Consider the following 19,217-nt stretch of genomic DNA (forward strand, 5'->3'; position numbering starts at 1 on the left):
GTCGGAGCGGGCCAACCAGGACCTGGGATCCGCCCTCCGTTGCATGCCAGCCCGGGACCCCTACGGCTGGAGCACCTTCCTGCCGTGGATCGAATACGCCCACAATTCTCTGTCTTTGGCGGCCACAGGTCAGTCCCCCTTTGAGTCCTCTTTGGGCTACCAACCCCCGCTGTTCCCTGCCCAGGAAGAATTTGGGAGGACACAAGGGCCGCGCTTCTCCGCTCTACCGACCAGAACCGTCGCTTCGCCGACCGCCACCGGACCCTGGCTCCCGACTATCAACCAGGTCAGATGGTATGGCTCTCGTCTCGGGACCTGCCGCTCAAGTCCGTTTCCCGTAAACTAACCCCCCGTTTCGTTGGTCCCTACAAAATCCTGTCTCTCATCAATCCCTCTGTCGTCAGACTCCAGCTCCCCTCCCATATGCGGATTCACCCCTCCTTCCATGTCTCCCAGCTGAAGCCGGTGGTCTCCAGTCCCCTGTCTCCCCCTGCTCCGGAGCCTCCTCCTCCGCTGGTCATCAACGACCACCCGGCCTACGTAGTCCGGGAGTTGCTGGACGTGCGCCGCCGCGACTGGGAGGGCTACGGCCCGGAGGAGCGCAGCTGGATCTCCCGCCAGATGATCCTGGACCCAGACCTCGTCCGGGATTTCCATCGGGCCAAGCCTGACAAGCCTGGGCCGCCAGGAGGCGCCCGTAGAGGGGGGGGTCCTGTCATAGTCACAGCATGCACGTACTTCACTCCCCCTCCTTTCCCCCTCACATTCACCACACACTCCTCTCCATCCTCCTTTCCATCCACCATGCACTCCTCTTCATCCTCCTTTCCATCCACCACGCACCCCTCTTCATCCTCTCTTCCACCACGGAAGCCTCACGCCCTTATATGGCCAGCATCCCTTCACTTCCCATCACTCAGCCCAGCTGCACTTCATCCCCCTGATTCACACGCTGTCAGGCACCTCACTCCTCACAGCTGTATCCCATCCCCCATTGATGAAGACCCTACTTCTACCGGACGACGCTGACCAGAAGTCGTCGTGGTGTTAGTATCACTACCTAGGTACGACGTCTCGGCCTGAAGCCCTGCTAACCTGCTCTTGTGATTATTACTTGCTCTAATCTGTTTCTCTTGTGCCCAGGACCCCCGTTCCAGTGCACCTTCCTGCCTGGACATCTCGTGCTGCACAAGGAGTGCTCTTGCTCTCTCTCCCGACACAGACCTGTGTCTTCTGCCAACAGCTACACTGGGAGTGCACCCCCCAAGAACCCTGTCTGTTGCACATTCCTGATGTAATACTTGTCTGCTTGGAAAATACCATTAAAACCCCTTGAAACGCTCCATTCTCCTCTCCTGTGTTCAGCGATTGGGCTGTGTTCAAAACCCACTTCTCACAAAAACAGATTGTAGCCCAAATTACAATCCTGGGGAACTAGAGAGGAATTCCCTACAGTTTAAGCTTTTAATGTTTGTAGATCAAATATATATAATCACCCTGATGTAGGTGTTCAACCGTCACAATAATGCCCAATAATGCCAACATTTTTTATTTATTTTAAAATGTAAACTCGAAGGGCAATTGTGGTTTCCCTCATTTACAGTTGTAGTAGTATTTGGTAACCATAGCTAGACATATGTTGCCTGAAACTGGTGTTCAAATCAAACTAATGTGTTTTAGTCTTGTAGAAACATGTCAATCAAAAATAGGTTATCATTAAACCTGATATGCCCAGAGGGACAAGCTTAGAGAGTGTGTGTGTGTGTGTTAACAGAGACCGGGGGAGCACCACAGGAGGTGATTTGCATTTAACTGTTAGCAGCTGCAGACAGACAGGATACTGGTCACGCGGGTCGGTCAGCTTTTAAATGAGAACAAACGGCTGTGTCAGCAGACCCCCGTTTATTACTATACAAGCTGCCAAGTTCTATGTAAAACCAGAGATAACATGTCCCTGAGAACAGTTGGTTATCTCACTTCAAAGTAGAATCGGGTGTCTCAACAGACGCACCGGCATTTCATGTGACCACCTGGGGGTCTCCTGCCTTGCTTAACACAAAGTACATTTTCAAATGTCTATTACTAATCACAGAGTTTGAAATTAGGCCATGTCTGAATCTACATTGGAAAATAACTTAAAGGTGTCTTACTGAGTTAGGAGGTTTACCCTCAATGTGAAATAACTGCAAATGCCTGTTATATTGTGGTAACAATCCTGAGTCGAATGATATGAAATATGCAATGTTTATGAGTCTCATTTAGCATCAAGATAAACTGTTCAATTATGATATCTATGTGTTTATGTAATCAATCTCAATTCGAAAATATATATCTTAAGTTCAATAACCAAAGTATTATGGTAGTTAGACGGTGTTTGTTCTTTGACTGGAAAACAAAGGAAATAGAGGGTTGGCTTGCTAAGGACAACCCCCTATTTCAAATTCAAACGTAGAGAGGCCGTGATTGGAGGAACACAGCTGCTGATGTCACTTTGATGACATCACGCAGAAGACTCCAGGCTTTTGATATAAGGAGGGTGTTGGGACGGTGGGAGGACACTCTGACACGGAACCACAAGGACAACACCCCACCTTTTTCACACAGCAGACGACGCGGCAGAGGAGACTCAAGAGACAAAGAACTTTTTGGAGGGAGAATAGACTTCTTTGTTCATCAGCCAGAGAACAAAGCCCATCAACAACTTATCAAACTATCATTATTTAATCTGTTTTCTTAGTAAGGACGAGCGGCATAGGGCTCCGGTACCTTGAATCTTTTATAGTGTTCTGTATTGTAATTTGTATACACTCTTAACTTTGATTAAACAGCTGTCAGTACACCTTCTCCTCCATTTCTCCTGCTGCTCCGCTGGTCGTCAAACAAAGACCATTTGGTCTTATTGGTAGTACAAAGGTTTTTAGGGGAACCATACACAACGCAGAGGACGATCCAGCCGGTTCTGATCTTGCTACTTCACAGTCATGTCAAGTGTACATACAGAAATGCAGATTTATCCTGTTCTGAGCTGTTCCTGGTCTTTTTAGCGTGGTCTGGCTGGCATCACATTTGACTTCCCGCCGTCCACACAGCATTGTGTATGGTGGTGCACAGTGGTGCGCAGTGGTGGTGCATGGTGGTAGTGCATGGTGGTAGTGCGTGGTGGAGTGCTGCGGTAGTTGTGTGCAGAGGAGTGGGAATCGAACTGGGAACCTCCGGAATTACCTCCCGAGCCACTGTTGCCCCATAGAAGTAGTAGTAGTACTGTAGTAGAAGTAGTAGTAGTAGTAGTAGTACTGTAGTAGCAGTAGTAGTAGTAGTAGTAATGCTAGTACAAGTAGTAATATTAGTAGTATTAGTAGTAGTATTAGCAGTAGTACTAGTAGCAGTAGTAGTAGTAGTAGTAGTAGTAGTAGTAATGCTAGTAGTACTGTAGTAGCAGTAGTAGTAGTAATGCTAGTACAAGTAGTAATAGTAGTAATAGTAGTAGTGGTATTAGCAGTAGTACTAGTACTACTAGTAGTAGTAGTAGTAGTAGTAGTAGTAGTAGTAGTAGTAGTAGTAGTAGTAGTAGTAGTAGTAGTGGTAGTACCAGTGGGAGTATTTTTACCTGTAGTGAAGTCGTCATGCAGGTTCAATCTGCTAATGAAGGCGGTTTCTGACAGATTCATCTCTGCTGCAATCTTCTGATATAGATCATCCCTCAACTCCTGCTTGACACATAAATATAATAATAAATATAATAATACCTTCATTGTATCTGTCACTGTCAAACAAGATAGATCTGTATAGGTACCCTGTACTGTACTGTATCAGAGATACGAGGAAAGTGAGTGAGCATACTGTAAATGTGTTGGTGAAATGTGTGGCTGTAGCTGAGTTCATGAATGGGAGGAGGGAGTAAGGCTGGGACGAGGGAGTAAGACTGGGAGGAGGGAGTAAGGCTGGGACGAGGGAGTAAGGCTGGGAGGAGGAAGTAAGGCTGGGAGGAGGAAGTAAGGCTTAGACGAGGGAGTAAGACTGGGAGGAGGGAGTAAGACTGTGTGGTGATATTGACATTGAATTTCATAACTAATATGTGTGAATAATTAGAGAGTCATAATGTAGGAGAGACAGACATTCCAAACCAACCCCCTCTCATGACTGCTTACGAAACTGTATGTAGGAGAACAGTTGCAGGTCATAAAAAGCCCCACGCTAATGTAATCAGGGGACAACAAAGATTGTTGTAAATAAGTCACACCCCACAGACGAAACGGTGACTCACTCTAACTAGCAGACACATCCAAGGAACTATTAAGTCAGTATACTTTATATAGGAAATCTGGTATTAAAATATGTAACTTATTACATTAACCATATCAATGTAGAAGGTAACTTACAAAGAAGAATACCATTTAGAATGTCACCCGAGTATGAAAGTAATTTCACTCTTGTTATAAATCCTGGTATATTTATCACAGTTATATTATCTGGTAAATAAAGGTTGGTGTGGTCTTCTATGATGTCTGGTATCAGCCTAGAAGCAATGACTGTACTGGGGTGATATGAGAGATCTATAGGTCATTGCATAAACCATGTACATTGGAAAATCAAAATGGTACACGAAGGAATGTTAAAGTGTTGGATTCATTCAGAGGAGACTTGAGCAGCCAAGGAGGGGGGTCATCAAAAGCGCCCTCCTCTGTACTCATCAAGAGGCCACACCGACGGGGGCCACCAGCAGACCCCCCCTGTTCACTGAAGGAAGACACCGGCAAGGAGATCGAGGAGGGGGGGGCCAGCTAGCCCCCACAGAGGAAATCATGGGGGGGGGGCGGACCGCCTCCCCCAGAAGATTATCTGAGGAGAACTCCATATATAGAATTAAGAAAGCTGATTGGACCAACGTATTATTAGAATAATGTGCTACTATTGGGGGAAATCAGAGTATAAATAAGAATGTAGAGGAGAGAGAGAGGAGGCCAGCCCACCGACCCGTCCCCAGGGGGGTCCGGCGGAGCCTCCATCCCTCCACCAGAGAATGTGCTGTTATACATGTGAGTAGAATCATGGACTCATTATTGTTGGTTAGAGTAACATGTACAGATTCCTACCTTAGACCAGGTTGTGCCCATGTGTATGGCTTAGTACATTCTCGTTTCATACATAAACATGACTACTATATTTTATGTGCAGAACTGTCTTGATGTGAAGAAGCCACCGTGTTTGGGCTATTTTGATTATATAAACCTCATCAAACCTTCTGTACAATCATGTATTATGCTGAATAATTCCTGTGTGTAACTGATGCCTTATCCACCTTTGGCCCTTTGGCAAATAAATCAGTTGAGTTGAAATATAGTTCCTTTTGTCTGGACTGCACGTTTATTTCTCATCTGACTAAGTCAGGGGAGAAGACCATGTTTCTATCACTCTCCTTTTCCTCCTTCCAGTTAGCAACCTCATTGTGCTGCAGATTACCTTAGGTATTGTATAGAATATACGACAACTGGGAGGAGGGAGTAAGGCTTAGACGAGGGAGTAAGATTGGGAGGAGGGAGTGAGGCTTAGACGAGGGAGTAAGACTGGGAGGAGGGAGTGAGGCTGGGGGGAGGAAGTAAGGCTTAGACGAGGGAGTAAGACTGGGAGGAGGGAGTGAGGCTGGGGGGAGGAAGTAAGGCTTAGACGAGGGAGTAAGACTGGGAGGAGTGAGTAAGGCTGGGAGGAGGAAGTAAGGCTGGGAGGGGGTGGGAAGGGGACTAAACTAACTGGATTCAAACGCAATCATAGAATTGTCTGAGACCCCAATGTCAACAATTTCAAGGTTGAGAACAGAGAACCCAGAGGAAACACAATATCTAATGTGTGACCCTTTTCACGTGTTGGACCCAACACTGATTGAGTGAGATTAAAAGAGTCCACAAGGCATAAAGACAGAGGGCAGCAGATATGAATGATGAACTCCCAAACAAACAACAGTATATCAAAGTGAATGGCCATAAATGATTGTTATGTGTACTTTCACATGGTGGAGGGTATACTTACGGTCTGTGGTGTATATTCACATTGTGGTTTGAGTGTGGTGTCACTAATTGGTGAGGTGTAATCCACACACTGTTTTCTTTCTTACAATTAACATGGTTATCTATGTAATTGATCACAGGTGTGGTGACGAGGCTCCACACCCTACAAACAGACCAGGGCCCTCATTTATCAATGTTGCGTACGCACAGATATGTGCGTAACCCGTGCATACGATCGTTTCTAAGCAAAGTGTGGGACTTATCAATTTTAACGTGTGCTTGACTTTGTGCGTATATACATTTACATTTACATTTACATTTAGTCATTTAGCTGACGCTTTTATCCAAAGCGACTTACAAGTTCTGTGCGACAAGACAGCAAGAAGGGTATAACTCTATCAGCTGAGTAACAATGTTCATCAAAGTGTTGCGTGTTACAGTGTAGGTTAGTTTATTAGGACAAGTGCATGACATTAAGGTAAGTCGGGGTTAGATTTTTTTTTTTTTTTTTTTTATCATTTCAGATAATGGTTGAAGAAGTGAGTCTTTAGTCGACGGCGAAAGATTGGACGGGATTCGGCTGTCCTAACTGGGATGGGTAGTTCATTCCACCATTGTGGGGCAAGGACTGAGAATAGGCGGCTTCTCTTTGATGACCCTCCGGGAGCTTGGATAGGAGTAGATCTGAGGCGGCCAGAAGATGCAGAGCGTAGGGGTCTTGAGGGTGTGTAGTTAGAGACCATTGACCGGAGGTAGGCGGGAGCGGTTCCCTTTGCCGCACGGTATGCTAGGTCGAGGGCCTTGAAGCGGATACGTGCAGCAATGGGGAGCCAGTGCAGGTCCCTAAGAAGTGGGGTGACATGGGCCGACTTCGGTAGGTTTGAGATCAGGCGGGCCGCTGCGTTTTGAATGAGTTGAAGAGGCTTGGTGGCAGTGGCCGGGAGGCCAGCTAGCAGTGCGTTGCAGTAGTCGAGGCGGGAGATGACTGTTGATTGGACGAGGAGTTGGGTGGCTTCTTTTGTCAGGAAGGGGCGTATCCTTCTGACGTTGCTCAGGAGGAATCTGCAGGTTCTGGTTGTCGCTGCGATGTGAGCAGAGAAGTTCAGCTGGTCGTCGAGGACAACACCAAGGTTCTTGGCGGTCGGCGACGCGGTCACAGCTGCATTCTCGACTGTGATGGAGAGGTCGGTCAGGGGGGAGGATTTGGCCGGCAGGTGGAGCAATTCTATTTTGCTTAGGTTCAGTTTGAGGTGGTTGGTCGTCATCCAGGCGGAGATGTCGGACAGACAGGCCGAGATCCGCTCAGAGACGTGGATATCTGAGGGAGGGAAGGAGAGGAAGAGTTGAGTATCATCGGCATAACAATGATATGAGAAGCCATGAGACGTGATAATGTTACCCAGTGATTTAGTGTAGAGGGAGAAGAGAAGGGGTCCTAGGACCGAGCCCTGGGGGACACCCGTCCGGAGGGGGCGGGTGGCTGACAGAGTCCCTCTCCATGACACTTGGTAGGAGCGGTCATTGAGGTATGATGTCAGCCATGTCAGCGCAGATCCAGCCACTCCCATTCCTGCGAGGGCCGCGAGGAGGATCTGATGGTTGACTGTGTCGAAGGCTGCAGATAGATCTATATCTACGCAGAGCTCCGGCCGTGCGTACCTGGCGCCCGGTGGTAGAATATGAATATTGCAGTCTGCAACGCGGAAATAAGCTTCCGTGCATTAGGTTCAACACTGGCGTGTTCAACTTCTGTATGACCCGTAATTCATTATAGTTCATTGTAAAATAGCGACAGTAGTGTAATTATAACGGGCTCACGCTCGAACAAGAGGTTGGCCTGCTTGTTTGGCACGGGGGGGGGGGGGGCAGACGCAGAACACCCACCTCCAAATGCGATTAATTATTGCTTCAAATAAAAAGCGAAAAACTATTATTTTGTGTGTCATGTTTCCAAATAAGATTGGCCACAACGAAATGCTTTCTACTTCAATTTGTTGGTTAGAATAGATGACCTCCGGCTCCGTTGAAACTTCACTGAGACTAAAAGACAGTCTTTTTTGTTTTTTTTGTGAGCTCCGTGCACAGATGTGATAATAATAATAATAATAACAATAATAATAATAGCTTCATTTTATATAGAGCCTTTCAAGAGACCCAAGGTCGCTGATGGGATTCAAGTTCGCGTTTTTAGAGATCACATAGGCAGGCTATACATAGGCTACATGGCACGGTCCATCGTGATATTGGAGATGGATCGAGCAATAGACTGTTACTGTAGCTGTCAAAGCTCCATCACAAATGCAGTTATGTGAATAGAAAGGGATTCCACTCAGTGATGCGCATTTGCCTGATACATGACGTTGCTGCCGGGAGGAAAGCCATGCTGCATGTTTTCAATTCATTAAATAAAACAGATACTTTTTGCCAGGGTTTACTGACTGTCATACAAATAATCAACCAACTACATACTGTAACTTTTCAGTGCACGTTTCTTATTTACATTGCTCCCGCAGACCCGCACACAGACATGATGGAATTCAAGTTCAAGTTTGTATTGATCACATATAGGCAGGCTACACATGGGCCATGGCGTATAGGCTACATCATACATGGCTTCATTGAACATGGATTCATTGTTCTTGTATATGCTCTCGTATTATTGTTTATATAGGCTACCCAATACCGACATCAAAATAGATTGTATGCCTCTACAAATCATATGCAGCAGGTAGAAAATTTACGGAAAATCCGTCGCGATTTGGAATAAAATTGAGGAGAACTTTAATCCCTGGGTATTAATCGAACGAAACGGAAAAAGGCAGTCATATTCCAGCACGGTCTTTATTAGTTAATATGGTCTTTAAGTTAAAAGATATCATATCCGACCGTACATGTACATGTCTGTCAGCCTGTCACGTATTTCTCCCATAACACGCTTCGCTCGGCTTAGTACACTTTTCCACATTTCATGGGGGTGTTCCATTACCGTTATGGTTAATTACGGGCGGTGCTATATGCAAATACTTAAAATTGTGCACAAGCGTGGAGCGTAGAACTTAATGGTATTTATCAACACGGAGTGTGCGTACAACCCGTGTACGCACGTGTGATGAATCCCGATTTTTCTGTGCGTACACACATTCTAAATGATGTGCTTAAGAACAAAAATAGAACACTTTCTAAGAATTATTGATAAATGAGGGTCCTGGAGCTCGTCACTGCAGTTGTCGCTCGTCACAGTGTCGCTTACCAGAGTGCTCTCAGAAGTGCTCTCACTATTCTTGACCATTTGTTATTTGCTCTGTGCTATATTTTTGTCCATGTGCTTTCTTTTTGTTATATCCTGAACCATGGAGGTTGGAGCACCCAGCTCTCCACTTTTTGTACCTTTAGACTAGCTGTTCAATAAATATTGTTATTTTTTGGTAAAACGTGTCCGACTTCCTTGTTGTCCACCACACTACAATCAAGGCCTACCGGGGAAACTAGTCATATTTCCTGTGACTGTGAAGGCCTTAGGGCAAGTCACTTATACTTGATTGTAACAATGATAAAAGATCATAGAACTCTTGAATGAAGTTGCTATTAGTTTTATGTGATCTGTAAACCAGTACATATGGGTAGGGGTAGTGACATTGGGTCTCATTCACCAACGGACTTAAGACAAACGATCAGATATTTTTTTTGTCATAGCTCCATTTAAGAAATGTTCGGGCCAATTTTGGGATTCACGAACGGTCCCTTCTCCTGGATTCACTCTTAGCGTGCGCTGAACAGGTGGCCAGGAGCGCGCAACAAGACGGTATAAATATGGAATATTAATACAGTCTATTCCACTATACTAGCTAAGCTACAGTGCAAATTCTCTAGTCAACTATGTGCCTCCTAGAACATTGCGATCATCTACTACTAGTCTATTGAAGGTTCCAAGCCACAGTCTAAGGAAAATCGGGGATGCAGCCTTTGCAAACTATGCACCAAAGTTATGGAACACACTATCTATGGACATTAGGGAAGCTAGATCTCTTAATATTTTCAAAAATAAGCTAAAAACGTACCTCTTCACCATAGCATGGAGCACCATAGCACCATAGCATGGAGAAAATAGTCTACGAACAGGTCGAAAAGTACCTGGCGGAAAAAAATCGAATCTACGAATTCCAATCTGGCTTCAGAACGTCCCACTCCACTGACACATGCCTCCTCTATTTGAACGACCACATCAAACAAGAGGTGGACGCGGGCAAATACTGCGGCATGGTCATGCTGGACCTACAAAAGGCCTTCAACACTGTCAATCACTCCATTCTGATTGACAAGCTAAAAGCAATTGGTTTTGATAGTTTATCAGTGAGCTGGATGCAATCCTACCTGGAGGGGAGAGAACAGATGGTAGAGGTAAACGGTACTCCATCCCCCCCCCTCACAGTGAGCTGTGGTGTTCCACAAGGAAGCATACTAGGTGTGAGGTTTTGTCCGCTGCCCACCCACTCGCTCTGTTCCTTTAAGGTATTTTGTTAAATTAATTGCATTCCGCGCCTCACGCTTCTATCCTGTAAGATGCCGTTTGATTGGTGCTCTCCCAACCACACGCTTCTGGAGCAATGATCAATTTCATCCCGCAGCTGTCACAGCTTGTCATTAAGCGCCCCGTGGCTTTAAATACCCTGATTTCCCTAATATTGATGTTGGATCGTTTTGAAACATTCCCTGCATTTGCCTGTTCCTTCCCGTCGCTGCTTTCCCTGTTCTGTTGCTTCCCAGGACTCTCGAGAAATATTCCGTTTGGAGAACCTGCTTCCCCGTTACGAAGCGGCCGCCTCGTTTGATCTGGCCGCCTCGTTTGATCTGCCCGCCTCGTTTGATCTGCCCGCCTCGTTTGATCTGCCCGCCTCATTTGATCTGCCCGCTTTACGCGTTGCGCTCTGGTGAGTTTTTGTAAACAGTCTTTTGGATCTATCGTTTTTGTGTGTTTTTAAAGCACCGAAGAGATCCCGTTTTTGTTCATACTGTTCTCACCTTTTTGTCTGTTGGAATTACACGTTTGGATTACCTAATTGTTTTCACTCTGGACACTGCTCACTGTGTGTTTCACACCGAAGATCTGTCACTTGGATTATTTGTTTGGACAATTCACCTCACCAGTCACCTGTCAGTTTCAATTGTGCGCTGAGCTAACTCAGGATCTCTCTCTCCCTCTCCGCCTCCATCTGGAGCATATGCTGGGAGGATCTGCAGAGCGGCTCAGACGTCACGGACAAATTCCACAACATCACCTTCTGGGAGAAGCTGCAGAGCAGCAAACATTCCTCACATGCCTGTTTCCCAGTTTGTTCTGTTCACCACCTAATTCATTCTTGTTACTCAGTAAATAAACACGCCCTTGATTTTGGCTAACTCTGAAACAACTCTCTCTGTGCCGTTTGCGTTTGGGGTCGGTTTCAAACCCTAACATTACGATCCAACCATGACGACCCCAGCCGACACAGAGAGAGTCAGAACAGCATTAGCAGGCCAGATTGAGTTAACCAAGGAACACAGCCAACAGCTAGACAGGGCTGCGGCTGCAGTACAGGAACTCCGAGAGCAGGTCCTGCCTATTCAGGGGTCCCTGGGCGCTCTGGCTAGCCAGCAGTCAAGTATTGTCCTCCACTTACACACGCTGAGTGACACCGTTAACACCTTGCTTGTACCCCCACTTCCTTCAGGAGCCTTGGCCGGAGCATCACCCGCAGCCCTGGCAGGCCCCGCGCCTCCCGATCCCGCACCTCAGGAGCCCCGTCTCTCCGAACCACGGCTGTTCGACGGCAACTTCGAGGATTGTGCCACATTCATCATGCAATGTGAGTTGGTTTTTCGTCATCAACCCAGTCGTTTCACTTCAAGGGGAGCCCAAGTGGCCTACATGACTAACTTGCTCTCAGGCCGGGCAGACTTCTGTTTCTCCTACCCAGACTTCGTGGCTGAGCTCCGCAGGGTGTTCCACCATCCAGCCCATGGTCTGGACCCTGGAGCCCGGTTGGGTACCTTCCGGCAGGGCAGCGGCGGGGTTACCGACTACGTGCTGGAGTTCAGACTGGCGGCTACGGAGAGCGGTTGGAACGACCAAGCACTTCGTCTTACCTTCATGAGGGGGCTCAACGACGCAGTCAGGGACCAGCTTGCGACCCGTGAGGAACCTGAGTCCCTCGAGGACCTGTTCAGCCTCGCCATTCGCATCGACGGACGCCTCCAGGAGAGAAGACGTGAGAGAACCCGACAGGGACCTCCTGAGGTACTCCGGACCCCCCGTACTCGTGACGGTACTGCTGGTCGCCCTGCTCCCAACACGACTGGTGGTTTTTTTCCCTCCCGTTCGGTACCCGAGGAGGAACCCATGCAGCTGGGACGTTCTCATCTGAGCCAAGCTGAACGGGAGGCGAGGTTCAGGTCCGGCCTTTGCCTCTACTGCGGTCGGGAGGGACACCGTATCGCCAACTGCCCCACCCGGCCAAAAGACCAGGCTCGCCAGGACCCCGGGAGATCCTGGTGAGCCGTTTTTCTCGTTCCCAGAGCCGTGCACCACCTGGCCATCTGATGAGCGTCACCCTGGCCTGGGCGGACCAACGGGCCGCGGTGGAGGCACTCATTGACTCGGGGGCAGACGAGAGTTTATTAGACTTCGAGTTTGCTACCCGGGCCAACATTCCACTTGAGGACCTAGTGAGGCCATTGGAGGTATTCGCATTGGACCAACACCGCCTGGCTGACATCACTCAACGCACCTGCCCTGTCCTACTGACCATTGCTGGTAACCACGTTGAGAGACTCCAGTTCCTTATCACCAGATCCCCTCTTGTCCCAGTAGTCCTGGGCCGGCCCTGGCTCGCGCTGCACGAGCCCCACATCGCCTGGTCCTCCGGTACCATCAAGGGCTGGAGCTCCTCCTGTCGTGCCCAGTGTCTTCAGGCGGCGTCCTGTCCCCCGCCCTGGAGATCCGTTGGTGAGCTGCCTCCGGACCTTTCGACCATACCCCCCGAGTACCTCGACCTCATAGAGGTTTTCTGTAAGTCCAGGGCTCAGGCCCTTCCGCCCCACCGGCCTTACGACTGTGCCATCGACCTCCGCTCAGGGGCTCCCCTTCCCGGCAGCCGCCTCTACAGTCTGACCGTCCCGGAGAAGGCGGCGATGGATCAATACATCTCTGAGTCCTTGGAAGCAGGACTCATTCGGCCTTCCTCCTCTCCTGTGGCGGCCGGTTTCTTCTTTGTTGGGAAGAAGGACGGGGACCTTCGACCCTGCATCGACTATCGCCAGCTCAACGAGATCACCATTAAGAACAAGTATCCTCTACCTCTCATGAACTCCACTTTCGAGCCTCTCACCCAGGCTACCATCTTTACCAAGCTGGACCTCCGGAGTGCCTACCATCTAGTCCGTATCCGTGAGGGCGATGAATGGAAGACCGCCTTCAAGACTCCCAGGGGCCACTACGAGTACCTGGTGATGCCGTTCGGCCTCACCAACGCTCCGGCGGTATTCCAGGCGCTCATGAACGACGTCCTTCGTGACATGCTGGAGGAGTTTGTGGTAGTGTACCTAGACGACATTCTCATCTTCTCCAAGACCCTCAAGGAACACATCCAGCATGTCCGCCGTGTGCTGGAGCGCCTCCTCCACAATCGGCTCTTCGTCAAGGCGGAGAAGTGCCGATTCCACTCCGACTCCGTCGATTACCTGGGCTTCATCGTGGAGAAGGGCTTGACCCGAGCTGATCCTTGCAAGATCCAGGCAGTGGAGGAATGGCCTGAACCCACCTCTCGGAAGGAGTTACAGAGCTTCCTCGGGTTCGCCAACTTCTACCGAAGGTTCATCCGGAACTACAGTCAAGTGGCGGAACCGCTTACCAGACTGACCTCTCCCGCCCTGCCGTTCGACTGGTCCCCAGCGGCGTGTGCTGCGTTCCGCTCCCTCAAGAAGAGGTTCACTTCCGCCCCGATCTTGCTCCATCCAGACCCCAAGAGACAGTTCATCGTTGAGGTGGATGCCTCGGATACTGGACTGGGAGCTATCTTATCCCAGCGGTCGGCAACGGACCAGAAGGTACATCCGTGCGCCTTCTACTCGCGTCGGTTCCTCCCTGCCGAGAGGAACTATGACATCGGCAATCGGGAGCTGCTGGCGGTTGTGGCTGCCTTGGAGGAGGGGCTAGAGGGGGCCGTTTACCATTTGGACGGACCACAAGAACCTGACATCCGTGCTTCCAAGCGCCTCAACGGCCGGCAGGCAAGATGGGCCAGCTTCCTCAGTCGGTTCGACTTCTCGCTGACGTTTCGCCCTGGTTCCCGCAACACGAAGGCCGACTCCCTGTCCCGGTTACACTCCAAGGGGGCTCCAACCACTGAGGACCCGACTCCCATCCTCCCGGAGGCCAGGGTGGTAGGAGTCGTCACCTTGGGCATCGAGGGGGTGGTAAGGCGTGCCCTACGCTTCCATCGCGCTCCAGGCAATGTACCGGTTCATCGTCTCTTCGTCCCCGACTCAGTCCGGTCCCGGGTCCTCCAGTGGGGCCATACCAGCCGGTTCGCCTGCCATCCGGGCGTTCATCGCACGTTCTCCTTCCTGGCTCGTCGATTCTGGTGGCCCACCATGAGGAACAACGTCAAGGAGTTCGTACTGGCCTGCGCGGTCTGCGCGCGCAGCAAGGCCTCCCACCAGGCACCCTCCGGGCTATTACAGCCGCTTCCCATTCCGAGCCGTCCTTGGTCACATGTGGCGCTGGACTTCGTCACAGGTCTTCCCTCCTCCCAGGGGAACAGGTGCCTTCTGACCGTGGTGGATCGGTTCAGCAAGGGGGTTCACCTCGTGGCCCTTCCCAAACTTCCCTCGGCGGCCGAGACGGCGGACCTCCTGACACACCACGCGTTTCGCCTCCATGGTTTTCCCCAGGACGTCGTCTCGGACCGGGGGCCCCAGTTCACTTCCCAGGTATGGCGGGCTTTTTGCAAGGGATTGGGGGCAACGGTCAGTCTTTCCTCTGGTTATCATCCCCAGACTAACGGACAAACGGAGAGGATGAACCAGAGCGTGGAGTCTGCTCTTCGGTGTGTGGCTGCCGAGAGACCAGCTTCTTGGAGCCGTTTCCTTCCCTGGGTCGAGTACTCCATCAACTCCATGGTCAGTTCCGCCACCGGCCTCTCACCCTTTGAGGTATCCCTGGGCTACCAACCCCCTCTTTTCCCTGCACAGGAGACGGAGGTGGCAGTTCCCTCCGTGCAGGACCACCTCGACCGGTGCCGTCAGGTCTGGGAGATCGCCAGGACCGCGCTGCTCCGGTCATCAGAGCGCGCCTGTCGTGGGGCTGACCGGCGCCGGGTTCCTGCGCCGACGTACCACCCTGGGCAGAGGGTGTGGCTTTCCGCGAGGGACCTCCCACTTCGGTCCTCGGCCAAGAAACTTAACCCCCGGTTCGTCGGACCTTTCGAGGTTCTGAAGGTACTCAGTCCGGCGGCGGTGCGCCTTAAGCTTCCTGCGTCCATGCACATTCACCCCGTTTTCCATGTGTCCCGGGTTAAGCCTGTCTCTCTCAGTCCCCTGATGCCTCCTGCTCCGGATCCACCTCCTCCCAAGATGGTGGACGGTCACCCCCAGTGGCAGGTCCGCCGGTTGATGGGCGTTCGACGGCGGGGTCGGGGGTTCCAGTACCTGGTGGACTGGGAGGGTTACGGCCCGGAGGAACGGAGCTGGGTCTCCCGCCAGCTCATCGTGGATCCCGGCCTGATCACCGACTTCCATCGTGCCCATCCGGGCGAGCCGGGTCGGCCTGGTCGCCGGGTGGCTCCCGTGGAGGGGGGGGTACTGTGAGGTTTTGTCCGCTGCCCACCCACTCGCTCTGTTCCTTTAAGGTATTTTGTTAAATTAATTGCATTCCGCGCCTCACGCTTCTATCCTGTAAGATGCCATTTGATTGGTGCTCTCCCAACCACACGCTTCTGGAGCAATGATCAATTTCATCCCGCAGCTGTCACAGCTTGTCATTAAGCGCCCTGTGGCTTTAAATACCCTGATCTCCCTAATATTGATGTTGGATCGTTTTGAAACATTCCCTGCATTTGCCTGTTCCTTCCCGTCGCTGCTTTCCCTGTTCTGTTGCTTTCCAGGACTCTCGAGAAATATTCCGTTTGGAAAACCTGCTTCCCCGTTACGAAGCGGCCGCCTCGTTTGATCTGGCCGCCTCGTTTGATCTGCCCGCCTCGTTTGATCTGCCCGCTTTACGCGTTGCGCTCTGGTGAGTTTTTGTAAACAGTCTTTTGGATCTATCGTTTTTGTGTGTTTTTAAAGCACCGAAGAGATCCCGTTTTTGTTCATACTGTTCTCACCTTTTTGTCTGTTGGAATTACACGTTTGGATTACCTAATTGTTTTCACTCTGGACACTGCTCACTGTGTGTTTCACACCGAAGATCTGTCACTTGGATTATTTGTTTGGACAATTCACCTCACCAGTCACCTGTCAGTTTCAATTGTGCGCTGAGCTAACTCAGGATCTCTCTCTCCCTCTCCGCCTCCATCTGGAGCATATGCTGGGAGGATCTGCAGAGCGGCTCAGACGTCACGGACAAATTCCACAACATCACCTTCTGGGAGAAGCTGCAGAGCAGCAAACATTCCTCACATGCCTGTTTCCCAGTTTGTTCTGTTCACCACCTAATTCATTCTTGTTACTCAGTAAATAAACACGCCCTTGATTTTGGCTAACTCTGAAACAACTCTCTCTGTGCCGTTTGCGTTTAGGGTCGGTTTCAAACCCTAACACTAGGACCGCTACTCTTCCTAATTTATGCAAATAGTCTACGAACAGGTCGAAAAGTACCTGGCGGAAAAAAATCTAATCTACGAATTCCAATCTGGCTTCAGAACGTCCCACTCCACTGACACATGCCTCCTCTATTTGAACGACCACATCAAACAAGAGGTGGACGCGGGCAAATACTGCGGCATGGTCATGCTGGACCTACAAAAGGCATTCGACACTGTCAATCACTCCATTCTAATGGACAAGCTAAAAGCAATTGGTTTTGATAGCTTATCAGTGAGCTGGATGCAATCCTACCTGGAGGGGAGAGAACAGATGGTAGAGGTAAACGGTACTCTATCCCCCCCCCTCACAGTGAGCTGTGGTGTTCCACAAGGAAGCATACTAGGACCGCTACTCTTCCTAATTTATGCAAATGACATGTCGTCAGCCTGTGACTGCAACTTGTTCCTGTTTGCGCTGCTGGTCTCTGACAAGAACAAGTTGCAGGTTGAAAAAACCCTCAGCTCAGAACTAGGCAAAATCTGCATATGGCTCGCTGATAACAAACTATCATTACACATGGGCAAAACAGAGTCCATTCTCTTCGGTTCAAATAACAAACTCAGCAAGACCGACGGCTTCTCAGTTACAGTGGGTGACAATATTGTCACAAGGAAAGACGAAATTACCTACCTGGGTTCCATCCTAGAGGCAAATCTTTCCTGTGACAAAATGGCATCCAAGGTAATAAAAAAAGTCAACCAACTAACTAGATTCTTGTACCGGATCTCCTCTCTGGTAAACAAGAATACCCTGAAGACTCTGGCAGGAGCACTCATTCAAGGGTACTATGACTATGCGTGCACCTCATGGTACCAAAGCACCTCAAAGGAGCTTAAAACAAGATTACAAACATCACAAAACAAACTGGTCAGACTACTACTTGACCTTACCCCAAGAACCCACCTCACCCCTGCCCACTTTGACAACCTAGGATGGCTTAGAGTAGACGACAGAGTACAGCAACTTGCAATGGGCCTGGTCTACAAGATACACTATACGACTAAGGTACCCATGTACATGTCAAAATACTTCCCAAAGGTCAGTGAATACCACAACCACTACACCAGAGGAAGCTCAACAAATCATGTTAAACCCAGATTCGGCTCAAACAAGGGACTAAACACGTTTCGCAATTATGCCACATCAATGTGGAACGCCCTACCCAAAGCTGTAAAGGAATGTGAATCCCTACCCACATTCAAACCCGCTCTTAAAGAGCACCTATGGGAGGCTGCAATTCGAAACTGGCCACCGTAAATGCCCAAAACCCCCACCACCTCCTAATAGACAGTCTCCTCCCCAAGTCAAGTCAAGTCAAGTCAAGAGTTGTATTTGTCACGGCATACAAGTATACAATGAAATGCGGGTGGTCTTGCCCGCAACGATGTGCAATACAGTGGTACAACATGTAATAGAATCCAATAAAAAACAACATTGTGCAATAAACAGGTAACAGGTAACAGGTAACATGGTGGGACATCTCGGTATCTGTACAGAGTTATTTACAGGGCATATAGGACATGCTAGGTAGCTTTGGTAGTGCAATACACTGTTACTGTTGTTATACTAATTTAAAGTGACCTTTCCTTTTTGGCCATAAGTGTGGGCGTGTGCGGCATGAGTGTGTGTCTGCTCATGTTAAAGTGTTAAAGTGGCTGCTAATTTAAAGTGGCCTTTCCTTTTTGGCCATAAGTGTGGGTGTGTGCGGCATGAGTGTGTGTCTGCTCATGTTAAAGTGTGTGTGTGCTCATGTGTGCTTGTGTGTGGATAGATCAGTGTTCTGTGGCACTCAGTGTTCATTGTTCAAGGCTCTGATGGCCTGGGGGAAGAAGCTGAGCCTCTCTGTCCTAGTAGCTGGGGTTCGCAGGCGTCTGCCTGACCTCAGCAGCTGGAACAGGCTGTTATTGGGGTGATGGGGGTCTTTCATTATTCTGCAGGCTCTGGATTTGCACCTCTTGTTGTATAGAACCTGCAGGGAAGGTAGTGCAATACCCGTGGTACGCTCGGCTGAGCGCACCACTCTCTGTAGGGCCTTCTTGTCCTGTGCCGTGCTGTTTCCATACCAGGCAGTGATGTTTCCAGTCAAGATGCTCTCTACAGCTCCGGAGTAGAAGGACTGGAGTATCTTCCCCGATACTCTGAACTTCCTTAACTGTCTCAGGTGGTAGAGGCGCTGCTTCGCCTTTTTTACGACTGTGTCTGTGTGTTGACCATGTCAGATCCTCTGAGATGTGGACCCCCAGGTACTTAAAGCTGCTCACCCTGTCCACGGTAGCCCCGTTTATCATCAGTGGTGTGTGTGTCTCCTGCTGTCCTCTCCTATAATCCACGATCAGCTCCTTGGTTTTACCAATGTTCAGGAGCAGGCTGTTGTCC

At 49.6% G+C, this 19,217-nt stretch overlaps 1 protein-coding gene across 1 annotated transcript in view; it reads right to left on the minus strand.

The window, feature by feature from the left end:
- The window catches only part of LOC311228380 (phenazine biosynthesis-like domain-containing protein 1), a gene marked incomplete at both ends in the record, with an annotated part of 68,593 nt that overhangs the window by 39,337 nt on the left and 10,039 nt on the right, over positions 1 to 19,217 (minus strand). The window contains one exon of the mRNA XM_084314288.1: positions 3,608 to 3,707. Coding sequence (XP_084170414.1) covers positions 3,608 to 3,707 — 100 coding nt within the window. The remainder of the gene's footprint in view (positions 1 to 3,607; positions 3,708 to 19,217) is intronic.

The sequence above is a fragment of the Notolepis coatsorum genome, assembly GCF_963971535.1.
Source record: "Notolepis coatsorum genome assembly, chromosome: 1".
NCBI lineage: Eukaryota > Metazoa > Chordata > Actinopteri > Aulopiformes > Paralepididae > Notolepis > Notolepis coatsorum.